The sequence below is a fragment of the Gastrolobium bilobum genome, unplaced genomic scaffold (genome assembly GCF_033153095.1).
Source record: "Gastrolobium bilobum isolate Gb01-03AN ecotype WA unplaced genomic scaffold, APGP_CSIRO_Gbil_v1 utg66728, whole genome shotgun sequence".
Taxonomy (NCBI): domain Eukaryota; kingdom Viridiplantae; phylum Streptophyta; class Magnoliopsida; order Fabales; family Fabaceae; genus Gastrolobium; species Gastrolobium bilobum.
The window spans coordinates 96,680-120,843 of NW_026895461.1; the positions used below are offsets into that span (position 1 = coordinate 96,680).

Sequence of the window (24,164 nt, forward strand, 5' to 3'; positions counted from 1 at the left end):
GTTGCATGAGTACCTGCACAAATACCACAAGTAACTTGAGAAATACTAACAGAAGAAACTTGGGAAAGATTAAATTGCTTTGTAAGAGCATCTAATTGTGCTTGTTGTTTCTTAATAATTTGCAGTATTTGTTCATTCTAGCTAATATTGCATCATAGCCATCAAGCTTCATGATTCCCGCTCTCCTGCATGAGACTGGAGCATTATCATACTCCTGAGAAGCTAAAGATTCCAGCGCTTCCTCTGGAGTTTTTGTTTTCAACGATCCTCCTACTGCGGTATTCACCAAGGTTCTTGTGCTTGGCGTTATTCCTTGAAAGAAAATTTGTCCTTTCTCCCAAGCTTCAATGCCATGTTGAGGACACTTTCGGAGTAGTCCTTTAAATATTTCCCATGCCTCGAATAAAGATTCGCTTTCTTTTGTTTAAAAGCAGTGATCTCCGCTTTGAGCCTTGCCATCTTTGAATCTGAGAAAAATCTGGCCAATAATTTCTTTGCTAGGTCATCCCAACTGGTTATGCTTCCTTCAGGTAGTGATTGTAGCCAAACTCTTGCATCTTCTTTGAGTGAACATGGAAAAAGTCTGAGCAAGATGGCATCACGAGAGACTCCATTCATCTTTAATGTATCACAGTAAAGTAGGAAATCATCAAGATGACTGTAGGGGTCCTCTGTGCTTCCTTCAGCAAACTGCTCTTTTTGAATCAATTGTAACAGTGCTGGCTTGAGCTCGAAGTTGTTAGCATCCACAGTTGGTCTAATAATGCTTGCCGTCTGTGGAACTCGGGCTGGAGTCATGTAATCTCCCAACGTCCTCGGAGGGTTCTGAAGTACGTTGTTGTCAACCATTGTTTCTTCCTTGGGTTCCGTTGAACTTGAGGATTCTTTTGCTTCCTTCACTTTTCTTTCTTTTGCGCTTTTTCTGAGTTTTCTTTTTGTCTTTTCTATCTCAGGATCAAACTGCAAGATTCGTGGGTTAAGAGTACCTCGCATAAACTAAGATTTAAAAGATGTGCAGAAAAACAGAAAAATGCAGAAACAAAAAATAAAAACAAAAAAAGAATGCAGAAAATTAACGAATGCAAAATATACAACAAATAAATGCGGAATTTTTAATGCAGAAACTGTTTTTGCAGAATTTTTTAAAGTGCAGAAAATTAAAACGTCCAATCTAAACAGTTTTTAGTTACTTCTAATGTTGAAGGATCCATTCCCCGGCAACGGCGCGAAACTTGTTGCGACTTCGGCAAGTGCACCGGTCATAAAACTAATAAAAGTGTACTGAGTACGAGATCGTTCCCACGAGGATTGGTTTTCAAGTAGTATTTCGCTAACAACGATTTAGTTGGACAACAAAGAATGAGATGAAGAGAAGTGAAATTAAAAACAATTAATAACATGCAAATTAAAATTCAAAATTAGAAAGCAATTGAAAAGGTGATTGATTAAGAATTTAAAAACAAGCATAGTTAAGGTTTCGACTTCTCTCAATCTCCTATATATGCAATGAATTAAATTGTCAAGAATTCGTTCTTAATATAATGCCAATCAATTCTTTCTAAGTTAATTAGGGCTCAATTCCTTGTTACCCTAAATCTATGTGATTTAGAAAGAACTCTAGTTCCCCGATTATTCCCCAAGAAAATATGCATTAAGATCAAGAATTTAAAGATTGCACAATTACGCTATGTTTATCCCTAGATCACAAGGATTATGATAAATTTATCAAGTCAGGGTTTATGTACCAACATCCCTATTGTCATACAATTCCCCTAAATCAATCTATAAGGAGCAAACTCATAGAAAGCATTAAAGACAGATAAATTTATTCAATTATAAAAAGAAAAGAATTCATGAACAATTTAATTCAAGACATACGATTCAATTGGGTTCCATCTACCCTTAACTACATAAAAGTCTAGCCTAGCATACTGAATTCAAAAGCAATAATAAAGAAAAGAGAACCTCAAGCATCCATTGGTGTGATGTTGACTCGGTTCCTCAGTGCTCCAACGCTCTGCAACAGGATTCCTCCTTCAAGTCTCTGTGTAATTCTCTGGATTGGTGAATTGGTGAATTCCATTGACCCCAAGCTCACTATTTATAACCTTTGAAGCCATATCTTTTAATTCTCCATCCAATCTCCCCATGAATCTCTATCCATTAATAAATCAAGATTGATTTTTCCGCTTTTATTTAGAATATTACAAATCTATATCAATTAGCAAATCAAATCAAATCTTGGGCTGATTGTGTTCGTATTGGGCGCTCAAGTGCATAAAATTGCTTGAAGTTGTCTGCCCACACGCGCTCGAGCGTGCTCCTCGATGGTGAACTCTTGTAGTCTTGGGCGCTTGAGCGTGCTGTTGGGCGCTTGAGCGTGCTGTTGGGCGCTTCAGCGCCCTGGATTGCTCAATTTAGCTTATTTTCCTGCTTGGACGCGCTCGAGCATCCATTCTGTGCTCTTGAGCGTGCTCTTGTGGCCCTTTACTTGTATTATTTTGGCTTCCTTTGGTACATATTGAGCTGCAACTCTTTGACATGATTTCTTCATCACTTCTTAGCACCAAGAAGTGTGGTTTTACCTTCAAAATGCAAAGAAAATTAAAACGTTAGCTCAAATTCCTATCTTATGATTTATATGTTGTAAAACCTTGAATTCCATGCAATCTACTGCATATTCCTCATATAATTTAGCCTAAAAACATGGTAAACCAAAGGTTTATCAAGGAGTCATTTGCAGGTGCCTTTTTCTGCTTCTTCATCATTATCTTCTACTTCTGCTTCTTCTTCGCGTCTTCTCTAGCAATTTCTTTAAGGCCTTATCCATCTCTTCCTGTTTCGTGTTCATTTGCTCTAGCTCAACTGCCATTTTATCCTTTTGCTGGTGCAGCTTGGCCTGCAATTCGTTTGTTAATCGTCGCATCTTGGCAAGCTTATCTGCAAATACATTACGACCCATGTCAATGGTTTTGTAATTAATTTAAATGGATCAGGGAGTGAAAATTTTAAATAGTTAATTGTATGTCTTTACCTTCTGAAACACCTATAAGTTGGCTGGATGGGCGCTTAGTACTCTTCATATGGCTGCCAGATGCTCCCAAGTCCAAAATCTTATTTGTTTAAAAAATTTGTACTTGCCTTCAGGAATAATTCATTGTTATCGGCTTGAGAGATGTGGGTTCCACCATCTATCAATGCATGTGACTGATTCTCCTCCGTGAGCCTATCGTACTCTTCCTACATGTTTACATTGTAAAAAAAGAAAACAAATTATTAATAACGATAAAGTGAAATAAACGCAATAAATCAAACAAAAGCGAAGTAATTAATAACTCACAGCTAATTCCCTGGTTGTGTCATTAATCCACCACTGGGTCCTAACTTTTGACTCTTGTGTGTGAGTCCTATGAAAGATAGAGAAGTCAAGCTCCTCTAGGGGCACCTCCCCAGTAGCTTGTTGCAAATTAAAACTAGCATTATTCATTACTTGTAATTGCAAAATATAGGATACTGAAATGCAAGAGAATGTATACGTATAAGTCTTCTTTTGTGCTCGGATATTGGAATGCAGCCTCCAGCATAAGAGGGTCCTGACATGTGAACCCTATTTTGCTTGTTTCGCTCCCCCACCTGCTGAAATTTGTCATCTCCAACCCATTTTTCCATCAATTGCCTCTCGATTTTAGAATTACAGCAAGTTTGGATGGCCTTGCCCACCCTCAAAATTGTGCATTCTCTCGTCATACCACTTGGCAGTCGTATGTTTGAAAGCTTTTTACAAATTTTCGCGATGGTGGGGACTTTACTTGGAAGTGCTTTTGCTAATTTCCCAAAATACAAGCGATTAGTGCATATTATCACACATTACATTAATACAATACGCATATTGAAAAGGATGGTTTACCAATTAGAATATAGGCAAACTTACTATGAAAGAATCACACCAACCATCCCTGGTGCTTTTGGGAACATCTTTCTAACAGCTATATGGCTGGTTGAAATTACGAAAAATCATTTTCGCTTGAAATCATGGGTGAGTTCCCGTGGGTTGAACCTAATAACAAGAATAAATCAAAATATTAGCATACAAACAAGAGGGTAAAAACTAAAAGAAATTAGTACCACATTGTAACAAAAAAACTTACTCGGTTCTCCCCAACAGATGGATCCAGACATGGTTTATGACGGGATCAACTAATCCTCACCGTGGCTCCTAGCAAGAAGATGCATTTCCCACAACAGAGGAAGGGAAAAAATCCTTTAAAAGACAAACATGTTTTCCATTGAAACAATTAACAACAAAAATTATAAACAAAATATTAATACTTGACTAATTCAAATTGGAGTTAGGTTTACCCTGCTCTAGCACGCCCGAAAGTGTAGGCGGAGTGGGAGATAAACCACCGGGGTTTTGGGCCCATAACAGAGTCAGTGGTAGAAGATGAGGATGACATTTGTAGAAGAGGCATGTCGGGAGAATCCTTACGTCCTCTACCGACGGGGATAGTGTTCATCCTACCTCTTCTAATAAGGTGGCCACCCTCTCTGCCATGACTACTAATGTCATCTGACTGAGAATCATCCATCTGAAAACCATAAACCAGTCACTAATATGCACGGGAGAAAATATAAAAGAAGTGCAACGAATTGAACGAAACAGTAATCTCAATATAGTTTACAAGTCAAAGCAAATTGATCAATGTCTTTAGTACAACAAATCGCAATAAAGAAAGAATAGGAAGTGATTAGCTAGATGAATCATATTCTTGTACTTCTTCTTGCACACCTTCCTTTAGAGTCTCATATTCATACAATTCAGGTTCACTATCTAAATATACCTCTTGTTCCTCATCATCTGATTCCTCATTCTCCACATGGATAGGAATCATGTCTAACTCCGCAGTGAAATCAAAGAGATTGTTAGCACATCGTCCTCTACAACTTTTACAGGTATTACGATGCCTGTGACAACAAAGGACTATGTCAATCTCGCTTCCTTCTTAGGGAAGTCGGGTTCCCAGGGTGCTTATGGCAACAAGGAACTTTGTCTTTCCCGCTTCCTGCTTGGGGAAGTCGGGTACCCAGGGTGCCTGCAACAATAAAGGGCTTTTTCTTTCCCAGCAAGTAGTTTGGCAGGAACTCACTTTCTTCATTAATTTTGCAACACGAATTTACCACAGTAATGGAAATGTTGAAAGGATCCTAATTACGAGATGAAATCTCAAGAAAGAAATGATTAATATTTCTATTGACGAGTTCCTCATTGCTTTGTTCCTTCTTTGTTGCAGTCAACTGTAGTACCATCCTCTTGTCCCTCTCTTGGGAGGCTCCTGCTTCTATCAGCAGAGATATCAACAGAGATGTTCATGAGGTAAGAAATATTTGTCAAGTGTTTCTATTTAAGAAACATTATCTTCTCTCTCCCCATTGTCAAACTTTAGAACATATGGATGTTCCTGTCAAATTCACACATTAAAAAGATCCTAGTAACTGCTTCCCATATCAGAATCAGAATTGTCAATAATAGAATAACAAAAAAAAGAGGCAGATATTGCTCCTTTTGCTTTCTTTTTAAAGAGGATCATATCTTTGTCCTATTCCAAATTCTTTCGATCAAGTTGAATAAAAATATATCACAATGCATGGATCAATTTGAAACATGAATATGGATAAGCTAATTGCATTTCCGACTTATTAAGAAATGAAAAGATTACAAGTGAAATGTATCATGATTAGGATGACGAGTGAAATTTAAAACTTATATTACTACAAACATAGCATCATGATGGTTGCAAAGGAAGAAAGTATGAAAGGGAAGTTTTTCAGTGACTGTCTAATAAGATCCTTTTAAGCAAAATGGAAAAGGTTATGAACACTTTTAACGAAAAAGAAAATTGCAGCAAGTCTGGTAATATTCATTCCAATATGTTCCTAGATATAGGAATTATAGCAACCGCTTTAGCATGAAAACTAACATCCGATTGACAAAGCAAGAAATTAACGGTTGTGAAAACCAACACTCTAATCACAAAACAAGAAAATATCTGCCTATAGTTTAATCCTAGGAAACTGGAAACGGTTATGCGCAATCATACATGCCTTTCGTGAACAACATGGTATGAAAATTCTTTCCATTCTAATTAATCCATATATATATATAGCATAAAGATATCAATCATATGTCCATATAACTTTTTTTTTGGGTATGCTAGAACTTTTTAGTTCTCAGATTTATAGTTTTTAAACAAACTTGCGTGACTGAATCAAAAGAAAAATGTTAACCTGAATGAAATGGCATTCACCTAATCATGTTTATTGGAGCAACATCAAGAAAAAAATTAGTAGTATAAATTTATGCTTAAAAAATGATTTCCCTCAAAATAAGTTACTTAGCTTATCTAGATGGATAATAACATATATTGACAAAGACCTTTTTTTTCTATATACCTTGCTTTACTTTTTGTCTAAATATGAAAATGTAGTTAATAGATCAAAGAAGAAAAAAGAAAAAGAAAGAAAAAAATTGTATGCATATTGTGGGTGTAGTTGCATATTCTACTTTCCCTTTCATTTTTTTTTATTTAAATCTGCAAATACTTGGAGTTGTGAGATAAAGAAGATGAAAAGTAAAGGAGATTTAGCTTAAAACTCTTGTGTAGAAATCAACCCTTTGATCGTAGCAGCAATTGAGATAAAGTTCAGACAAATAATTTTCTTTTTCCTGAAGCCATTTGGCTTCTGCGATGGTTTGATGGATTGACAACGTTGTTCGTCAAGTGTTGTGAAATTGATGAAGTTGTCTTCTTTGTGCTCATATGGTAGTAAGGCCGGAGTTGAAGTTTATTGATTCACATAGACGATGCCAAATGTTCAGAGGTGAACTTCAATGTCTAGCGTACAAGCTAGTAATTGTATCTACGGAGCAAGTGGAAGAGATAACTGACAATGATAGGTCCAGTACCTCTAACCAAAGCTCGATGGGTATGCTGATAAGCGATTTGTGTTTGAGTCAAATGCTTAGCGGATAGGATGTGTTTTGGGCACAAGTGTGAATGTTGTAGCTATGGTGGCAAGTCTTGTGGATTCTGAAATAACTTATCAGAGCCCCCTCTCATTAGATATAGAGGGCCAAATATATATGAAGTGTACTAGGAGGTTATGCATATAGTGGATAGTTTTGCAGGTGACTTAGTGGAGGGAAGTTGAGAGAGAATGGAGTGAGATGCTTAGTGCATGTCATGTAGTGGGGAGAGAAAGTTGAGACTATTTAACTGATCCATAATATGTTTAAATAAAAATATGTTCTATGTATAATTACTTATAAGGAAATAAAAATTATAATCTATGTAATAAGTTTCCATTTTACTATTTCTCCTTCAAAGGATATCTTTTTTTCTACCTAGCCATCGTATCTTCGTCTTTTTCTAAGGCATGTAGCCTTACTTCCATGGGTGAGGCCTTTACATGACAAATCAAAAAATGCTTTAGGGTTTATTTGGTGTGAATTTTAATAGAATTGATTTAAAAAAAAAAAAAAAGTTTTGTAGTTAGAAACGATATTCTAAAGTGATTTCGGTATACTTAAGTAAAATCACTTTCAAACACAAAATTATTTGAAAAGACAAAAAAAGAAAAGATTATTGAGTAGTGCAATACAGCATGATAAATTTTTACTGTCAAGTTTTTTTAAAGCAAATTATAAAATTCATCTAATAAAGATTTGTTTTTGGTCATTTGAAAATTCATGTGACAGCAGCTTTACCTTTTGATAAATATCTTATCCTCATGTAACTGACAAAATATCTGTTAAGCTTTAAAGGAGAAGAAATGGGCTATAGGAAAAGCCCACAGATAAAAGCCATGCTTATTAAATTAATAAATGCCACAATTACAACAACTCTTATAGACTAACTACATATAAGATTTCAATAACAAAAACCAACTTTTCTCCATGGGCCTGATTTTGAAATAGGTTGTGTTTGTTTGTCCAACTGCACATGATTAATAAATCATGGGGCAACTTTCATATGCTTGAACTCTTTTAGGGATCGTTTGGTACACAGATTTTTTTTTTATTCTTGAAAAATTGAATTTTTTAAAATTTTAAATTTTCAGATATTATCGTAAACTCAATGTAAAAATCATATTTTTGAAAATCAAGATTCCCGGACAAATAAAAATTTCTTCTGTATCAAACGCCCCCCAATATGCTTGAACATAAATATCTATAATATACCTTTTCAAAACTCTCAAAATCTTGAGTGTCTTATTCATCATTGACATCAGAAATAAAAACAACTTTCATTTTGGTTCAATTCGTCCATTCAATATCTTTGAACCATGGTTAAGCCTGCAAGTAAGATGACCAGCCAGTTATTGAATGAAACCGGAAATGCTTTAACACAATCTTATCAGAATATAAGAAAGAATAAGTTTATAAAATCCTATTTTAAAAAGGACTAGAAAAACAAATTGTATGATACCAATCACATTCGATGTCATTAAAATGAATGCTTTATTTAATTTGTTGTCAATATGTGCAAGTAGGTTCCTCTCGGCTTTTACATGTTTGATAGGAATTGGATTTTACTAACAAAAATAATAGAGAAGAATTTCTTAGAATAATATAAAAATGCAAGATAAGGCAAGAGCTCTGCACATCTACAGAATCTTTAGATTTCCCCATCGATCATTCAAATAATCCAATTGAATTGGATATGATTACAATTGCGATAAAATTCTTCCTACTAAGTCTTTGACACACTACATGTCCAGTAAACTGATTTGTCTCCGATCCACATATTTGATAATTAATTTATACTTATCTTACGCTACCTATAACCTTCCCTCATGTTCTAATTGTTTCCCAACAAAATTTCCACTTCCAACTATTCCTTATCTGTTTAACATTAAGTTATGCTTTAGACTCAACAACATTAAGTTCCAACTCTTCTAAAGGGCGATGAAAAAAAAATTTATGCCCGAGAATTATGATACTTAGAAATATGCTAGGAAAATAATTTCTCGGAAATGTTATCAAATAACTATTTGATAGATTAAAATACCGAAAATATTAAAAAAAAGTTGTGTGAAAATTTTGTTGGAATATATATATATATATATATATATATATATATATATATAAATATATAAAATATATAAATTGCGTAGACAATCTATTGTGGTTATGAATAAGAAGTTTGGTAGTAAAATGGTGTGTCTTTTCGTCGACAAACAGATGTATCTTTTCATCCTAAAGGATGTGTTGTTTCATTTGAACAGCTGTGTTGTTTCATCCTAATGGATGTGTTGTTTCATTGATAAGAGGAGTTCTTATCAAGAACAAGAAAAATAGAATGAATACTGTTTTTTTGATTGATGAATGAATGAATCAGAAGTTTACAAGTTTTTCCTACTTATACCTTCTTACCCATGTAATGGCCAATTACACATTACAGATATTAACCGTATGAAAGTGACAACTAATTATACACATTCCAAATGACTAATCTATTAGACACTACATGTTGACAGCATAATCCTTGGCCCACATTGGGGCTCCTCTGCTTCTATTGGGCCTCCTTGACGTATCACTCGCCCCCCCTTGAAGAGGAACCTTGTCCTCAAGGTTCAATTGAGGGTAACATTGCTGCAATTGCTCTTCATTCTCCCAGGAAGCATCTTCGGGCAATGAATTGGACCATTGAATTAGCCATTGTTTAATAAGGATTCCATTTACAAGGACAGTTCTGGACATGAGAGCTGCAATAGGATGCTGTATAGGAAGATTATCATAAGACAAGGAAGGCATGGAAAGAACTGGCATCGCAGAATCTCCCTTAAAAGGTTTCAATACAGAAACATGAAAGGAAGGATGGATTTTACAACCCACTGGTAATTCTAATTGGTAAGCAACGGGACTTAACACCCGGATAATTGGAAATGGCCCAAAATAACGTTTTGCTAACTTCTGGTTGCTGCGTTTCTCAACTGTGATTTGTCGATATGGCTTCAATTTGACAAGCACCAAATCACCAACTACCAGACTGATGTCCTTTCTGTGACGATCAGCTTGGATTTTCATTCTGTTTTGGGCATCCTGCAAATTTTTCTTCAATTGCTGCAACAACTCATCTCTATGACACAGCAAGGTGTCTATAGCCTCTACCTTGACCAACCCGCGAGGATAAGGAGGAATCATGTGAGGAATCTTCCCATATAAAGCTTGAAATGGAGACATTTGTATTGAAGAGTGGAAAGTTGTATTGTAATGCAATTCAGCCCACCCCAAATACAAAAACCACCTCTGATTTTCCTCATGGCAGAAAGCACGAAGATATTGCTCCAAATAACGGTTGGTGACCTCAGACTGGCCGTCGGTTTGAGGATGATACGCGGTGCTTGTCTTCAACTTGGTGCCGCTGAGTTGGAAGAGAGTTGTCCAAAATTTACTAAGGAAAATACTATCTCTATCTGAAACTAAGCTCCTGGGAAAACCATGCAGCTTGACTACTATATCAGTAAATAATTTGGCTACCATGGAAGCTGTGTAGTGAGATTGTAATGCACCAAAGTGAGCATACTTGGTGAGGCGGTCCACCACCATTAAGATAGTAGAGAATCCACGAGAAGCAGGTAAGCCGTTGATGAAATCAAGTGTTAAATCTTCAAAAACACCTTGAGGAATGGGCAAAGGTTGTAGAAGTCCCAATGGAGGGGCTGTGGAAGTTTTAATCAGCTGACAAGTGGAACAACTTTGAACAAACTTAGTGATATCCTTGCGCATCCCAGGCCAATAAAAAGAAGCAGATATGCGTAATAAGGAACGTGCAATACCAGCATGGCCACCAATTTGGGAAGAATGTGCCTCAGACATCAAAAGCTCACGAATACTAGAAGTGGGACCAAGAAGGTAGCGATGTTTATGGAATAAAATTCCATCTTTAAGGGTGATTAGAGGATCTACAGCAGTATGGTCTAACAGCTGTTGATGGATTTGAAGCAAATAAGGGTCTGTGGTATTTTCCTTCTTGATATCATCCAACAGTTGGAATGGAGGCTCAGAGAACAAAGCCATAACAGTGGCCGCAGTTGGTTCTTCATAGCTTCGAGACAAAGCATCAGCAACTATGTTAGAAGGACCTGGCTTGTACTCAATTGTGAAATCATATCCCATTAACTTGCATGCGTATCGCTGTTGCTCGATGGTTTGAACAGTTTGTGAAAGCAATTCCTTAAGACTATGATGATCCGTTCGAATAACAAAGGAAGAGCCCAGCAGATAAGGACGCCACCGCTTCACCGCTTCAGTGACTGCATACAGCTCACGTACATAGGTGGAAGCAGCTTGGAGACGTGGGCCCAGCTTTTTGCTAAAAAACGAGACTGGTCTGCCATTTTGCAACAGAACAGCTCCAGCACCTGTTAAGGAGGCATCTGTCTCTACTACAAAAGGAAGATTAAAGTCAGGCAATATGAGGACTGGGGTGGAAACCATAGCCTCTTTTAACCGTTGAAAGGCTTGTTGAGCTGCATCACTCCAAGAAAATTCATTTTTCTTGAGTAAATCCGAAAGAGGAGAAGCAATTGTGGCATATTGACGTACGAATCGCCTATAGTAACCTGTGAGGCCCAAAAATCCTCTCAATTGTTTTACAGTTGTGGGTAGAGGCCAGTGGAGCATAGCTTCGACCTTCCTAGGATCTGCCTTAACACCATGAGCTGAAACTAAATGCCCCAAGTAATCTATCTCTGGAAGAGCAAAAGCACATTTGCTTAATTTGACCAAGAAGCTGTTAGTAAGAAGACAGTCCAAGGCCACCTGTAAATGAAGGATATGCTCATCCAAAGTCTTGCTAAAGATTAGTATGTCATCAAAGAAAACAATGATGAATTTGCGCAAATAAGGCCTAAACATTCGATTCATGGCAGATTGAAACGTGGAGGGTGCATTTGTTAATCCAAATGGCATAACAAGGAATTCATAATGCCCATCGTGTGTACGAAATGCAGTTTTATGTGTGTCTTCAGGAACTAACCTGATTTGATGGTAGCCACTGCGTAAGTCCAATTTAGAGAACACCCCTGCCCCATTCAATTCGTCCAACAACTCATCAATTGTTGGAATTGGAAAACGGTCTTTCACAGTAATCTGATTTAAAGCTCGGTAATCAATGCACATTCTCCAACTCTGGTCTGCTTTCCTCACCAAGAGCACCGGAGATGAAAAATAGCTATGACTTTCCTTAATAAAGCCTGCTGCTAGCAAATCAGAAATTTGATGCTCAATTTCAGACTTCTGATGATATGCATAGCGGTATGGTCTTACAGTGACTGCTTGGGAACTAGGAATCAAGTGGATGGCATGATCACAATCTCTCTTAGGAGGAAGTTGTTTGGGAAGTTGAAAAACAGATTGAAATTTGCTTAACAATACCCAAATTTTGGCTGGAACATGATCCTTAATAGCAACCAAGTCAGGCAGTATATCAGATTGAACAGATGAGGAATCGATTGCTGATAAAGAAAAACACTTAACAAGCTGATCAGTAGTTGGACAAAATTTCGGATCACCATGTAAAACAACTAACTTGCCATCCCACATGAATTTCATAGTCCTCTCACCATAATCATGGAGTACCTTTCCCAACTGTTCGAGCCACATGAATCCCAAAATTATACCTGTGGACATAGCTAAGTCAATCACCCAAAAATCAGCAGTGAAAAAATGTCCTTGTATCTGAATAGAAACATTAGAACACTTCTTGTCACATAGCATAAAGGCACCATTGCCCAAGTAAACATTCATCTTCTGAGTCTTGGACACAGGCAAGCCCAAAGTGTCTACCAATTCCCTCTTGATAAAGTTGTGTGAACTGCCAGAATCAACCAGGGCCAACATCGAATTGACTCCTATGCTAACAGTGAATTGGAACGATCCAGAGCTGGTATTCCCTGATAAGGAATGTAAGGCTGCATCCAAAGGTGCCATGTCAGTAGCATCTGGTTGCCACACGATATGCTCCTCAGCATTCAAATTGTCCTCTTCCATATCACCAATCAAAAATAAAAGTTTAGCTTTACAGCGATGTCGAGAAGTCCATTTCTCATCGCATGTATAACACAAACCCATTTCACGACGCTTCTGTAAGTATTCATTAGACAACTTCTTAACAGGTAAATTGGAAGGTAAGGAAAGTTGATTTGAAACTGAAGTTGTGGTGGATGGTAAGGCTAATGTGTTTGGATTATGGCTGGTATTGGTACTGTCCGAAGATGGAATAGATTTCTGGAATGGCTTCTTAGGTGTATATGTATTGGAGGAAAATGATGAACGAAGATCAACAAAGTGGGCTTCATACACTAATGCCAATTGCATTGCTTGATGAAGTGTAGGAGGGTTATGAAGTTGAACAGCCCTTCGTAACTCAGAAGAAAGGCCCGATACAAAAAATGCCATCAAGACATCATCAGCAAATCCAGTCACTTGATTAATCAATGACTCAAACTGTTGTGTATAATCTGATAAAGTACCTGTTTGTGTGAGTTTAGACAGAACTCCCCTAAGATCCATGTATGCAGAACCACCAAAACGTTGGCATGCTGCAATCTTGAGGTCATGCCAGGTGCCAATCGATCCTCCATTAAACAACCATTGATACCAAGGGAAAGCTGGTCCCTCCATTTTTAACCCAGCAAGACGTACCTTAAACTCTTCTGGAATGTGCTGTAAATCGAAGTACAATTCGGTTTTGAAAATCCAACCCTGTGGATTTGTCCCATTGAAAGAAGGAATCTCCATGCGTACCGTCTTCAAGGGTACGGTAAAATCGGACATCGTGGGTTTATGGGTACCGAAAGATGCAGATGCACCCTCTGATAATGGCCGAGAATTTCGCACACGTTCCTCTCTGCCAAGAATCAACTCATGCAGTTGTTGTAATTGCGCAGCCAAATTGCCCAATTGGTTTTGGGTTTCGCGTTGGCTCTCACAAAACACTGGTCAATACGAACTTGGAAAGCATGATTCTCTTCCCTGTCTTTGTCGAATTTGAGTTGAAGAGATGAAAACTCTTCCGCGAGTTCCTGTATCCTCATGATGATGGCAATGAAAGCACCAATGATAAGAGGAGTTCTTATCAAGAACAAGAAAAATAGAATGAATACTGTTTTTTTGATTGATGAATGAATGAATCAGAAGTTTACAAGTTTTTCCTACTTATACCTTCTTACCCATGTAATGGCCAATTACACATTACAGATATTAACCGTATGAAAGTGACAACTAATTATACACATTCCAAATGACTAATCTATTAGACACTACATGTTGACAGCATAATCCTTGGCCCACATTGGGGCTCCTCTGCTTCTATTGGGCCTCCTTGACGTATCATTCATCCTAACGGACATGTTGTTTCATCCTAACGGACATGTTGTTTCATCCTTGACTGGGTGCCTTTTCGTGTTGAACGAATGTGTCTTTTCGTGTCCAACGGATGTGTTGTTTCGTCGTCGAATATGTGCCTTTTGAAACGTGACCGGTCAGTGTCTATAAATAGACACTGACACCTTCATAAAATGTATCCAGTTTTCTGCACTTAAACTCTGCCGGAATTTTTCTCCTTCCGGTTTTGCATACTGTTGTTCATCCTCCGGTGTGATTTCCTCTGGCAATTGTTGTGTTCGTTTGGGCTGTTGATTGGTAGTGCCACCATTCTTCAGACGTAATCCGGTCTATCCTGGGAGACAAGTGTCCATCAACGTTAGGCATCAGTGAGGGGGCAAATTGTCTTAAGGAGACACGTTCTGTGGGCTCGGATTTAATTCCTCTACTTCTGACATATCATTCTATCTGTTCTATCATTCTGCTTGCATCATCATCTGATTTCAAGTAAGTCGGTTCTTTAATTTTAATATTTATAATTGCACAGTGATAATTCTGATCATCTACCTCCTCTGGTTCTATACATGGGTTCAATCTTTTAGTGATATAATATCACCCACTGTCTTCAATAACAAATTTTTCATGTCATGGGAATCCAATAATATCACCCTCTTAGTAGTATTCTTGGATAGCATTTTGGTTCAAAAAACTTCAAAAGTTTTTTTTTCTGGTAAATTGATTTTTTCGAAATTTTTTTTAACAATTCTTATATCAAACGTGGGTAAATAAAATTAGGGAAAAGTGTGTATAATTTTGAAGGATGTAAAGTTGTGTCATTTTAAGAGAGAGAAAGAGATAGATAAAGGAGGAGAGAGAGTTGACAAAATAAAATAAAATTGTGGGTCCCACCTCTTTGTGAGAGTGAAAGGATGTAAGTTGTGTAATTTAAAAGTATAGACATTTTTCCCATAAAATTACTAATGTCAGTTTTCGAAAATTCAAAAAAAATTCTTGTACCACAAACATCCTTAAATGTTCTATATTTTATTTGTTTTTATTTTTTTCCGTTCATCTTTCCTTCCTAGCCTAAAATATTCATCCGTTGGGCCTGGCCGATTAAGTCATTGAACGAGCATTATATAAAAAGAGCTACCAGGAAAGAAAAGAAATTGGACTTTGTCACGTGATTAACCTTCGCCCAAAACTTGCAATGCAAGGTATATATTCTAACTAAGTAATCTAAATTCTCGGTCTCATATTTAATATAAAAAAAAAAAAAGGAAAAGAAAAATTTTAAACGGTGCCGTTTGGTTTCGCTGGTCTTATAAAAACACGTAAGATGCACTGGAAGGTGGAAAGTAGAAAGATCTACACACATTGGCATAATAGCATATATGGGAAACTAAAATTTCATCTGCGACCGAGAATCGCTTTTTCCTGGTTCCGTCTCATCCAAACAAGTCCTTAACAGCGAAGCTTGGAGAATATGGTGGTAATAGAGCATGAAGAGAGTGAGGATCGTAACGCGAAACCCTCCAATGCTGGAGCCGGCAACGAAGCTTCCGACGGCTTCGAAACCGCCAGCGACGCCGATCTCGGAAGCGACGGCGAAGAAGGCGGAGCTAGCAGCCGGAAAGAACAGGAGCATGGTGAGCAACACCAGCATCAGCAGACAGAGCAGGAGCAGGAGCAGGGTGTTGCTCTAAGAAGCGATTCGTCCGAGGATGCTTCGGTCAATGAGGAGGAAATGAGACAGGTTCGTTTTCGAAAATTAGGGTTCTCGTAGTTGCGTTTTTTTTCCTCTTCAATAGTGCTTGGCTCATGTGATAAATTATGTGACTAATTACTTATTTGCATATGCTTTTCTTGATAATTTTTTTTTTGTTTATTATAGAAGGCTAAAATATAGGAGTACCTCCAAATATGGATCATATGCAGAAAATTCTTACACTTTGAACGAGCTGAACTGTGAATATTAATGTATATTGATCCCCTCGTGCATGAGCAGAAAGAGAAATGCTACCTATATATACACTTAAGCCATCACTTCACATATACATGTTTTCTACCATTTGGTTACAGTTGATCCCATCATAACTTTTACACCCGCTTACACTCTGATTTTGGCACCTCATACTGATGTAAATTGATGTAAGAGAGGAGTGATGAGCAGCAGAAAACTCTGGTTTGGTGAGTTTAAGGAATTGTGTTGGTGAATTCTAAAAGGGATTTTCTGCACATGACCTGAGTTGGAGGGAGGTTCTTTGCATTTTAGTCTTAAAATTGTTTAAAAAATACTCTTGTTACATTATAGTTTCTAGGACTTTAAGTGTGTTTGGATGAGTTTTTTAAAATGCTGAAGAGTTTATTTTTAAAAAAATATTTTTTGTGTTTTTTTTCTTCCCTCGCTAGAAAAATGCTAATCCCTTTTTCAATAGTGGAAAAAAAGAAAGCAAATTCGTGCAATTTCTTTTGTACAACGAATAGTTTGTTTGCCAGTTTTTTAATATTGGTTCGATTTCTTTTTAACAACGTTTTCTTCCTTATGAAAAGAGAGTGATTGATGCTATTGCTTTCTGTGACAGAAAGCATTGGTTCAAGCAAATGTAGCAAAGGCAGAAGGTAACAGATGTTTTGTAGATGGGAAGTATGAGGAGGCATTATCACAATATGAACTTGCTTTACAAGTTGCACCAGACATGCCTTCATCTGTGGAAATACGCTCTATATGCCATGCAAATCGTGGTGTGTGCTTCCTGAAACTGGTATGGCCTTCTTTCATTCTATTAATGAGAATAGCATTTGTCAGCACATTCCTGTGTTATGCTTTTCCACACGTGTCAACCAGATAAGCTAGTAATGTCATTTTTTTTTGCTAGACAGCTTATGCCTTATGGTCTACCTTGGTTCTTGACCTTTCTATGTTTGCATTCACTTCAGAGTTCAGAACTATAGGTTGAAATTCAAAGATGGTTTTGTCCTCAGCTCATATAGATTTTCTATTACATACTAATCTGGAAGAGTAAAAATTAAAAGTTAAGTATTTTTTTAAAAAAAAAAAAAGTATTATTTGGTCAATTTAAATTCATTAATTTTTAATTATACAAAATTTATTAGAGAAAAGAAAGGGAAAGTACAACTGTAGGGAGGATAAGAATAAGATATCCTAAAAACCATAAAAGCTGAGATGCAACAAGGACAATGAAAAATGAAGAATGCTGCAAAGCTACCTGCATACCAGAAATTGATATTCTCTAGAAATAGTCATGAGCAGCAGCAGGACAGAAAAGAGAAGCTTAAACTTAATCCTCTGTCATTACTAGTTTAAGGGAAATGAGACACCCTTAGAGATGTGAGCATTATGACCTGACCATAAGCAATTTAACAGGTTTTATAAATAGTTAAATAGTATATATTCATGAGAATTGGCTAAGGTTCTTGCATACTTTAAATTTGAGGGTAGATACTTATTTACTGTAAGTTAGCTTGGGTATATACATTGTTATTACTTCCCTAATGTAATAAATCCGAGCAAAATTTGTTCCCAATTTGCTTCAATCGAGAGTAATTTTTATTAAAAAGACAATAAGAATAGAAGCTAGATGCCTTATTATTTTATTTTTACCTTTGTTGTAACTTTTTAATCATAAATGTTGACATTACTAATTTTTATTCCAGATAAAGCTGCTACAGAATCTAACATCATCTTTGTGCTCCTCTGTTATGTCTGTAATTGGTTGAGTTGATTGCTTGATTTTCTTTTACACATGTCAAATATACCTCAGGGAAAATATGAAAACACAATAAAAGAATGCACAAAAGCATTAGAACTGAATCCTGCGTATGTTAAAGCTTTGGTAAGAAGAGGAGAGGCTCATGAAAAGCTTGAGCATTTTGATGAGGCCATTGCTGGTGAGTTCAATTTTTATATTTAGGGAGGGGGGTTAATTATAACGTCCTCCTCTACACCCTACACCTCTCTTGTTTGGGAAATTATATGTACTCTTCTTATGCCCAACATCCTTCTTTGTTTGAGGATTTACCCCTGCTTTATATAGGGTACCTAATTTCACAAATAAGGAAGGGTGTCAGGCGTAAAAGTGCTAACCTAAGGGAGGTTAGGGTCGTTATCCTTCTATGGTGTCTCTTAATGGTGAAGTGCATGACTGTGTGTTTTGCACACTGAGAGCATTTAGGGTCTTACAAATTTTCTTCTTCATTCATAATCAGCTCTTTTCATTTCACCATTTTTTTTAAACAATTGGCAGATATGAAAAAAATCTTGGAACTTGATCCCTCAAATGATCAAGCTGGGAAAGTCATTCGCAGGCTAGAGCCCCTTGCTGCAGAAAAACGGGAAAAGATGAAGGAAGAAATGATTGGTAAGATTTTTTTTTGTCTTTCTCTTAGTTTTTCTAATATTTTTCTTTTTCTTTTTATTTTATATTTTTTGAAGGGTGGGGTACAAGCATGCTTTCATTGTGTTATCTTTGTTCTTGTATACTTTGTAATTTTTTCCCCAATTAACTTACTTTGATCTGTTCCTTTGTTTCTTTCTCCTTCCTGCAAAACTAAAACGGCATGGAGCCTATGATATCTCTATTTAAATAGGGGAAAAATATTGTCTCAGTTGCTGCGTGTTTCTTGGCTTATTTATCTCAGTCATTATTATTCAAGATGGATTGTAAAGACTGTCTATGTTATAATACACCTAGTTATGTGTAACAACTCAAATACCAATTCACACAATAAATGGAAAAGAAAGATTGTATTATATTAATAAGGAGAAATCTGCTGGACTCAAGTACACAATTGGGTAAATTACAAGGGAAACAGAAACTAAGTAAATGAAGGAAACTTCAAGAAACAAGGAAACAACCCCGAGAATTGGAGATCTTTGGTTCTTTCTCAAAATGCTCAAGTCCAGACCCAAAATACTTTCCTGCTCTTCACACCTCCTGTAATACCACACACCCCATACTCCTCCTAACCATTTTCCAGATCAGACTCACTTCCATTTGCTGAGACAGCAAGCAGTTGTGATCCTCTGAAGTGCTTCCTACGGTACACTCACATTTTTGGAGGGTTTGTATCTTATGTGTCCATTCTTAAGATTAACTTGTTCTCGAGTGGTTCACATAGGTGGAGCAAAGTCCAATTTTGTTTAGTCCAATGAGACCTTTCCTGAAGGAAATTCTTTTATGAAAGGAACCTATGGATGCCTTGTTAAGATATTACTAGGTATACCTAGTTGATTGAAATATGTACTTATTGATTTTGAATCATGGTGCAATTCTAGATGAATTATGCAATGCTTGCTGATTGACTGCATATCATCTTGTAGAGATATATTGCCTTCCTAGAATAGGCAGAATGGTATGTTGTTTGTATTTTTTGTAATGGGTATGTATAGAGTGGTTTTTGTTCATTGGGAATCCTGGAGGAGAAACTTAAGGATTGTCTGATTATATATTATTCTTATCTTTTAGAACTAGACTTTGTTTTATGGCATAAACCTTTTGGATGTCCTGGCAGAACTAATTATTTGGCCAGGATTCTTCTTAGTTGCACTTGGGGCAATGAACAACTACATAAACATCTTAACCTTTTATCTGTTCTTTATTCTTTGGTCATTACCTGTATCTGTTATTCTGTTTTATAAATGCAAAATCTTCTCTTAAATTGTGAATAATTTATACAATGCTTCTATATGCCCTTAATTTTCGTTTCAAGTGATCTTAAGTATATGTTTCAGTATCATCATTTGCTTAGACAGAGAAGTGTTTCTTGATGCAGGAAAACTTAAAGATATGGGCAATTCTGTCTTGGGCCGCTTCGGGATGAGTGTAGACAATTTTAAGGCAGTCAAAGATCCAAACACTGGTTCCTATTCTGTCTCATTCCAACGCTAAGTTTGGTTGAGCAAAGTCATAACAGAATTAAGCAAGAAAGAGGTGGTCTAGAATGATACAGGTTTGAGACTTAATTATGCATGCAAGTCATTCGGAAAATTCAAATGTTAGTATTGTATGCGTATAGTTTTATTTCCTTCAAAAGGATATTTGTTTATTGATTCATCATGTGAAGGGGATATTTGTTTATTGATTCATCTCTTCTTAGTTCTTACATTTGATTTGCATTAAAGTTTCAGAGCACATGACAATTGCTTTCATCTTTTGGAAAAATATCAAGTTGAACGGTTCATGTGACTTCGTTGGCATTTAATGTTACCCAATTTAACTTGTCTTTTCCTTTTTTGATGCTCAAGGGTCTGCTTGTTTGAGGAGTTGGATATTTTAAAATCACCAATGTGTGGTACCGACATAAATGTGAGATAGATGAAAGTAAATTGCAACTCATTTACACATTACCCTCCAATATTTGGCCACTCTTATGGCATAAAAATGAGTTGCAAACAATTTCCCCCCTTTTACCAAGCAACATTAACTTAAAAGACATTTTTTTAACATCCAAAAAATAAACTCAAAACGTTTCCATCTCATTTTAATTTCACTGTCCTCCAAATTTGTCATCTCCTCAAACAAGTACGCCCCAAATGTTTTTGCATGATGCTAAACCATGTGCACTGACCAGTCAAGTTCTTAATATCGTATAGCTTATAAGATAATGGATCTAATTCACTGTCATCTGGTTTGTTTTCTAGGTAATCTTGGAATTCTGAGTTATTAAAGTAGTAAAGGAGATGAACGATGTTGGAATGAAGTCAGGGTGTATTAATCCTGTGGAATTGCACTCATGAAAGTTGATGGTTAGAATTTGTAAGCGTTTTGGGTTGTACACTGCCGTTTTCTGTCACCGGGTCATTTTGTATCAGTTGTCACTGCTGAATGTGATTAACGGCTAATAATTAGCAATTTTAATATAGTAGTGTGATCCACGGAGATCGTGGATGGTATATTGCTTTTATGTTTTGGAACTATATATGGTATGCAATTTTCTTCACATCGAAAGCATTTAAAATTTTATGTATCTTTCTGAGTTGCTATCTCGTGTGGAATTGGTATTACCAATCTGTAGAGTTTTTAACTTTTTTAGCGGCACGTTTCAAAGATTTTTCCGAAACTGGAATAGAGCAGAGTCGTGATTTTTAAAGATTCTGTGCCCCTACTAGTTTTGAAGAATCTGGTTTTATGCTTTGGGCGGGTGAATGTGCATGCCCGACCGAATAAGAGGCACTTTTCAGTTGCAGCGTTTTTAGGTAATAGAGGTGATTTCTCGGTTTAATTTTAGGCTCAAAGCAAAGCGGATATTGGGCTCATATACATATATACCTGTTTAGTAGTACAAATCGAAAATGCAAAATTATTTTTCTTCATTACTTACCTCTTATTCATCAATGGGTTTTATGTTTATCATTTAACATAATATAACTTCACTTTTTTACGCACACATTAAAGAGGTGAGGTCTACATGTTTTTTTTTCTCTTTCATCATTTCACTTTCTCTCTTCCTTTTGATGTGAGAGTTGAAAACAACACTTACATCATGTTACATGACACTAATAAAACCCTTCATCAATTCATGCAATAACTCCCAAAGTAAAAGAGAGACTTTTGCTTTGGAAAGTGAGGTACAAATATTGATCCGAAACATGAAAATCATTATTCTTAAAAAGAGAAACACTATCAGTTACCCCAAAAAACCAGTTTCGCAACTCCCTAGCTCTCAGAAAAAGTCATCTTCTCATCCTTATTCTATACGAGGTTTACAGACGAAGAGACAAATCAAGCTTTTGATCTTTCTCTGTATCGTCATTCCAAATTCCAAGATTTTGATTGTTACTTATCAATGATATATGATGAGCAATGTCACCCCTGCTGAAGTGATTGCTTCTTATACGCTTTTGCCAATTAATGAAAAAAAATTCATCTTCATCACAGAATCGACTTTTTGAACAACTTCCCTCAAAATATACAGCCTTCCCAAATGTAGGTGCACTATTTGATCTAAATTGTTCCGAGATTTGTTGGCTTGGGAGATAAGGGAGATTTGCTGCGTGGGCATTGATGAACATTGAAGGATTTGAAATATCCAGTTGATGGGTTGGAGCAAAAACCATAGGGGTTGGCAATGGGGAAGCAAAGGAAACACGTGAGTACTCAGAAGGCCTCTTAGCCTTCCTTGCACTTCTCTCTTTCTTGTGAGCATTTTGGTGTCCCCCCAAAGCTTGAGAACTGTAAAACTTTCTTGAACAGAATAGACATGGAAAAACTCTTGATGTTGCATCTTTTTGTTGGTTTTCTTCAACTCTGGCTAACTTTTCCTCATCTTCCATCTATGTGTTCTGAAACCCAGGAAACAGTTAAAAGAAAAAGAAATTACCCAAGTACACTTTAGAAGATAAAACTTGGTACATTTAAAATGATATAAGCATGACGGTTTACCTGAGGAATATCAGAACGAATGGTAAAAAAGTGTAGCAGAGGAGAGAATAGAGAAGGAGGGGAATTTTATAAGAATGGAATAGTTGATGTGAGTTTGAATCTTGTAGTTAGAACTGATCAAAGAGTTGAAAGAAGTGCTTCGAAGAAAAGTGTTCTGAAAAAAGTGAAAAGTGTGATGGGTGTCTGAGTAGTATCACTAAATACAGTCCATGAGGCTGGTGAATGTATGGGCTTGGAAACAGAAAAGATAAGAGAGAGAGAGAGAGAGAGAGAGAGAGAGAGAGAGATTCCATTTTCCAATCCAAACATTTCCCTCACCAATCACTTTCTTCATCTTAACATGCACAAGCCTTCTGGAGGACAGTTCCCCACTTGTCTGACGACTTAGAGATTTCATGAGCTCTTTGTGTTCAACGTCCTGATTTCATTTGTTGGGTTTGGACATAAAAGTGTAATCTTCATTGGGAGTCGTCGAGTTACATACCCTATATCAAATATTTATTGGTTAGTGTATCAAAATAAATGTTTGAAAGTTCTATGAAATTTAACTGATATAATTTTCAATCAATAACAATTTAAAGATAGTTTTGATTTTGTATGGTAGATAATAGAGTATAATATATCTCGTCTCAAAATATCTGAGATTTAAGGACGGCAGAGGTGGCCAATCATATTTATAGAGATGTCAAAGTGTCAGAGAAGGTGATCAGGTTCATGATCTGCAACGGCCAATATGTAAGGATTAAGCGACTTAAAAGTTCATTGGTCCACCATCTCGTCTGGGACTGTGTGTTGCATACATTTTCTCTCTCTCTCTCTTACTATGCGTGCTGCCATCGGCTGCTCAGTTCTGCAGCCTCTGCTTTGCTTTTCTAATTCCATATGAATATGTTATGGGCTGCTGTTTCTCATGCATTCTCCACCGTCAACTCCATGCAAACTGTTACTTTTCACATACTTTTTTTCGTGGTCTGATCCTACACCTCTTTTTCCAATAACAAAATACATCAGTACTTGTATCATATGCATGTACCCCACATCACGTGTGATCTTCTGAGTATATTACTTCTCATAGATTTATTGTTTAAATATCCAAACATATCAGCATCGAATTCGTATATGACATTGATACGACAAGGAAATGCATGTATCGGCGCTTAGTAGCCTAGCATTATATCAAGTAATTAAACATTCTGGTTATCTTTTACTAGACTAGTATATTAGCCGTGCGATGCACTGGAAAAAAAGATTAAAACTTTTGTGGTCCGTTGTTATTGATTAATTGCACTATAAATTTTATACTTACAAAAAATTGTGTTGTTATTTTGTTCTATATTTTAGCTAAAAAAATTATAGCATTAACACAGAGC

The 24,164-nt window shown here is 36.5% G+C and overlaps 2 protein-coding genes and 1 non-coding gene across 3 annotated transcripts; 2 read left to right on the plus strand and 1 right to left on the minus strand.

The window, feature by feature from the left end:
* Positions 1-347: 347 nt before the first annotated feature.
* On the plus strand, positions 348-453 carry LOC133313127 (small nucleolar RNA R71). Its single transcript, XR_009751764.1, has one exon. It is a non-coding gene; the product is annotated as a small nucleolar RNA R71 (small nucleolar RNA).
* A 15,304-nt stretch (positions 454-15,757) lies between these two features.
* Positions 15,758-21,374, plus strand: LOC133313067 (uncharacterized). The gene is made up of 6 exons (XM_061514382.1): positions 15,758-16,145; positions 16,975-17,154; positions 18,175-18,301; positions 18,658-18,771; positions 20,186-20,362; positions 21,054-21,374. The coding sequence occupies exons 1-5, from the start codon at positions 15,876-15,878 to the stop codon at positions 20,299-20,301; spliced, it is 807 nt and encodes a 268-aa protein (XP_061370366.1). The 5' UTR covers positions 15,758-15,875; the 3' UTR covers positions 20,302-20,362; positions 21,054-21,374.
* A 741-nt stretch (positions 21,375-22,115) lies between these two features.
* Positions 22,116-22,685, minus strand: LOC133313058 (protein LATE FLOWERING). Its single transcript, XM_061514369.1, has one exon. It carries the CDS (start codon positions 22,683-22,685, stop codon positions 22,116-22,118), a length of 570 nt encoding a protein of 189 aa, XP_061370353.1.
* Positions 22,686-24,164: the final 1,479 nt, after the last annotated feature.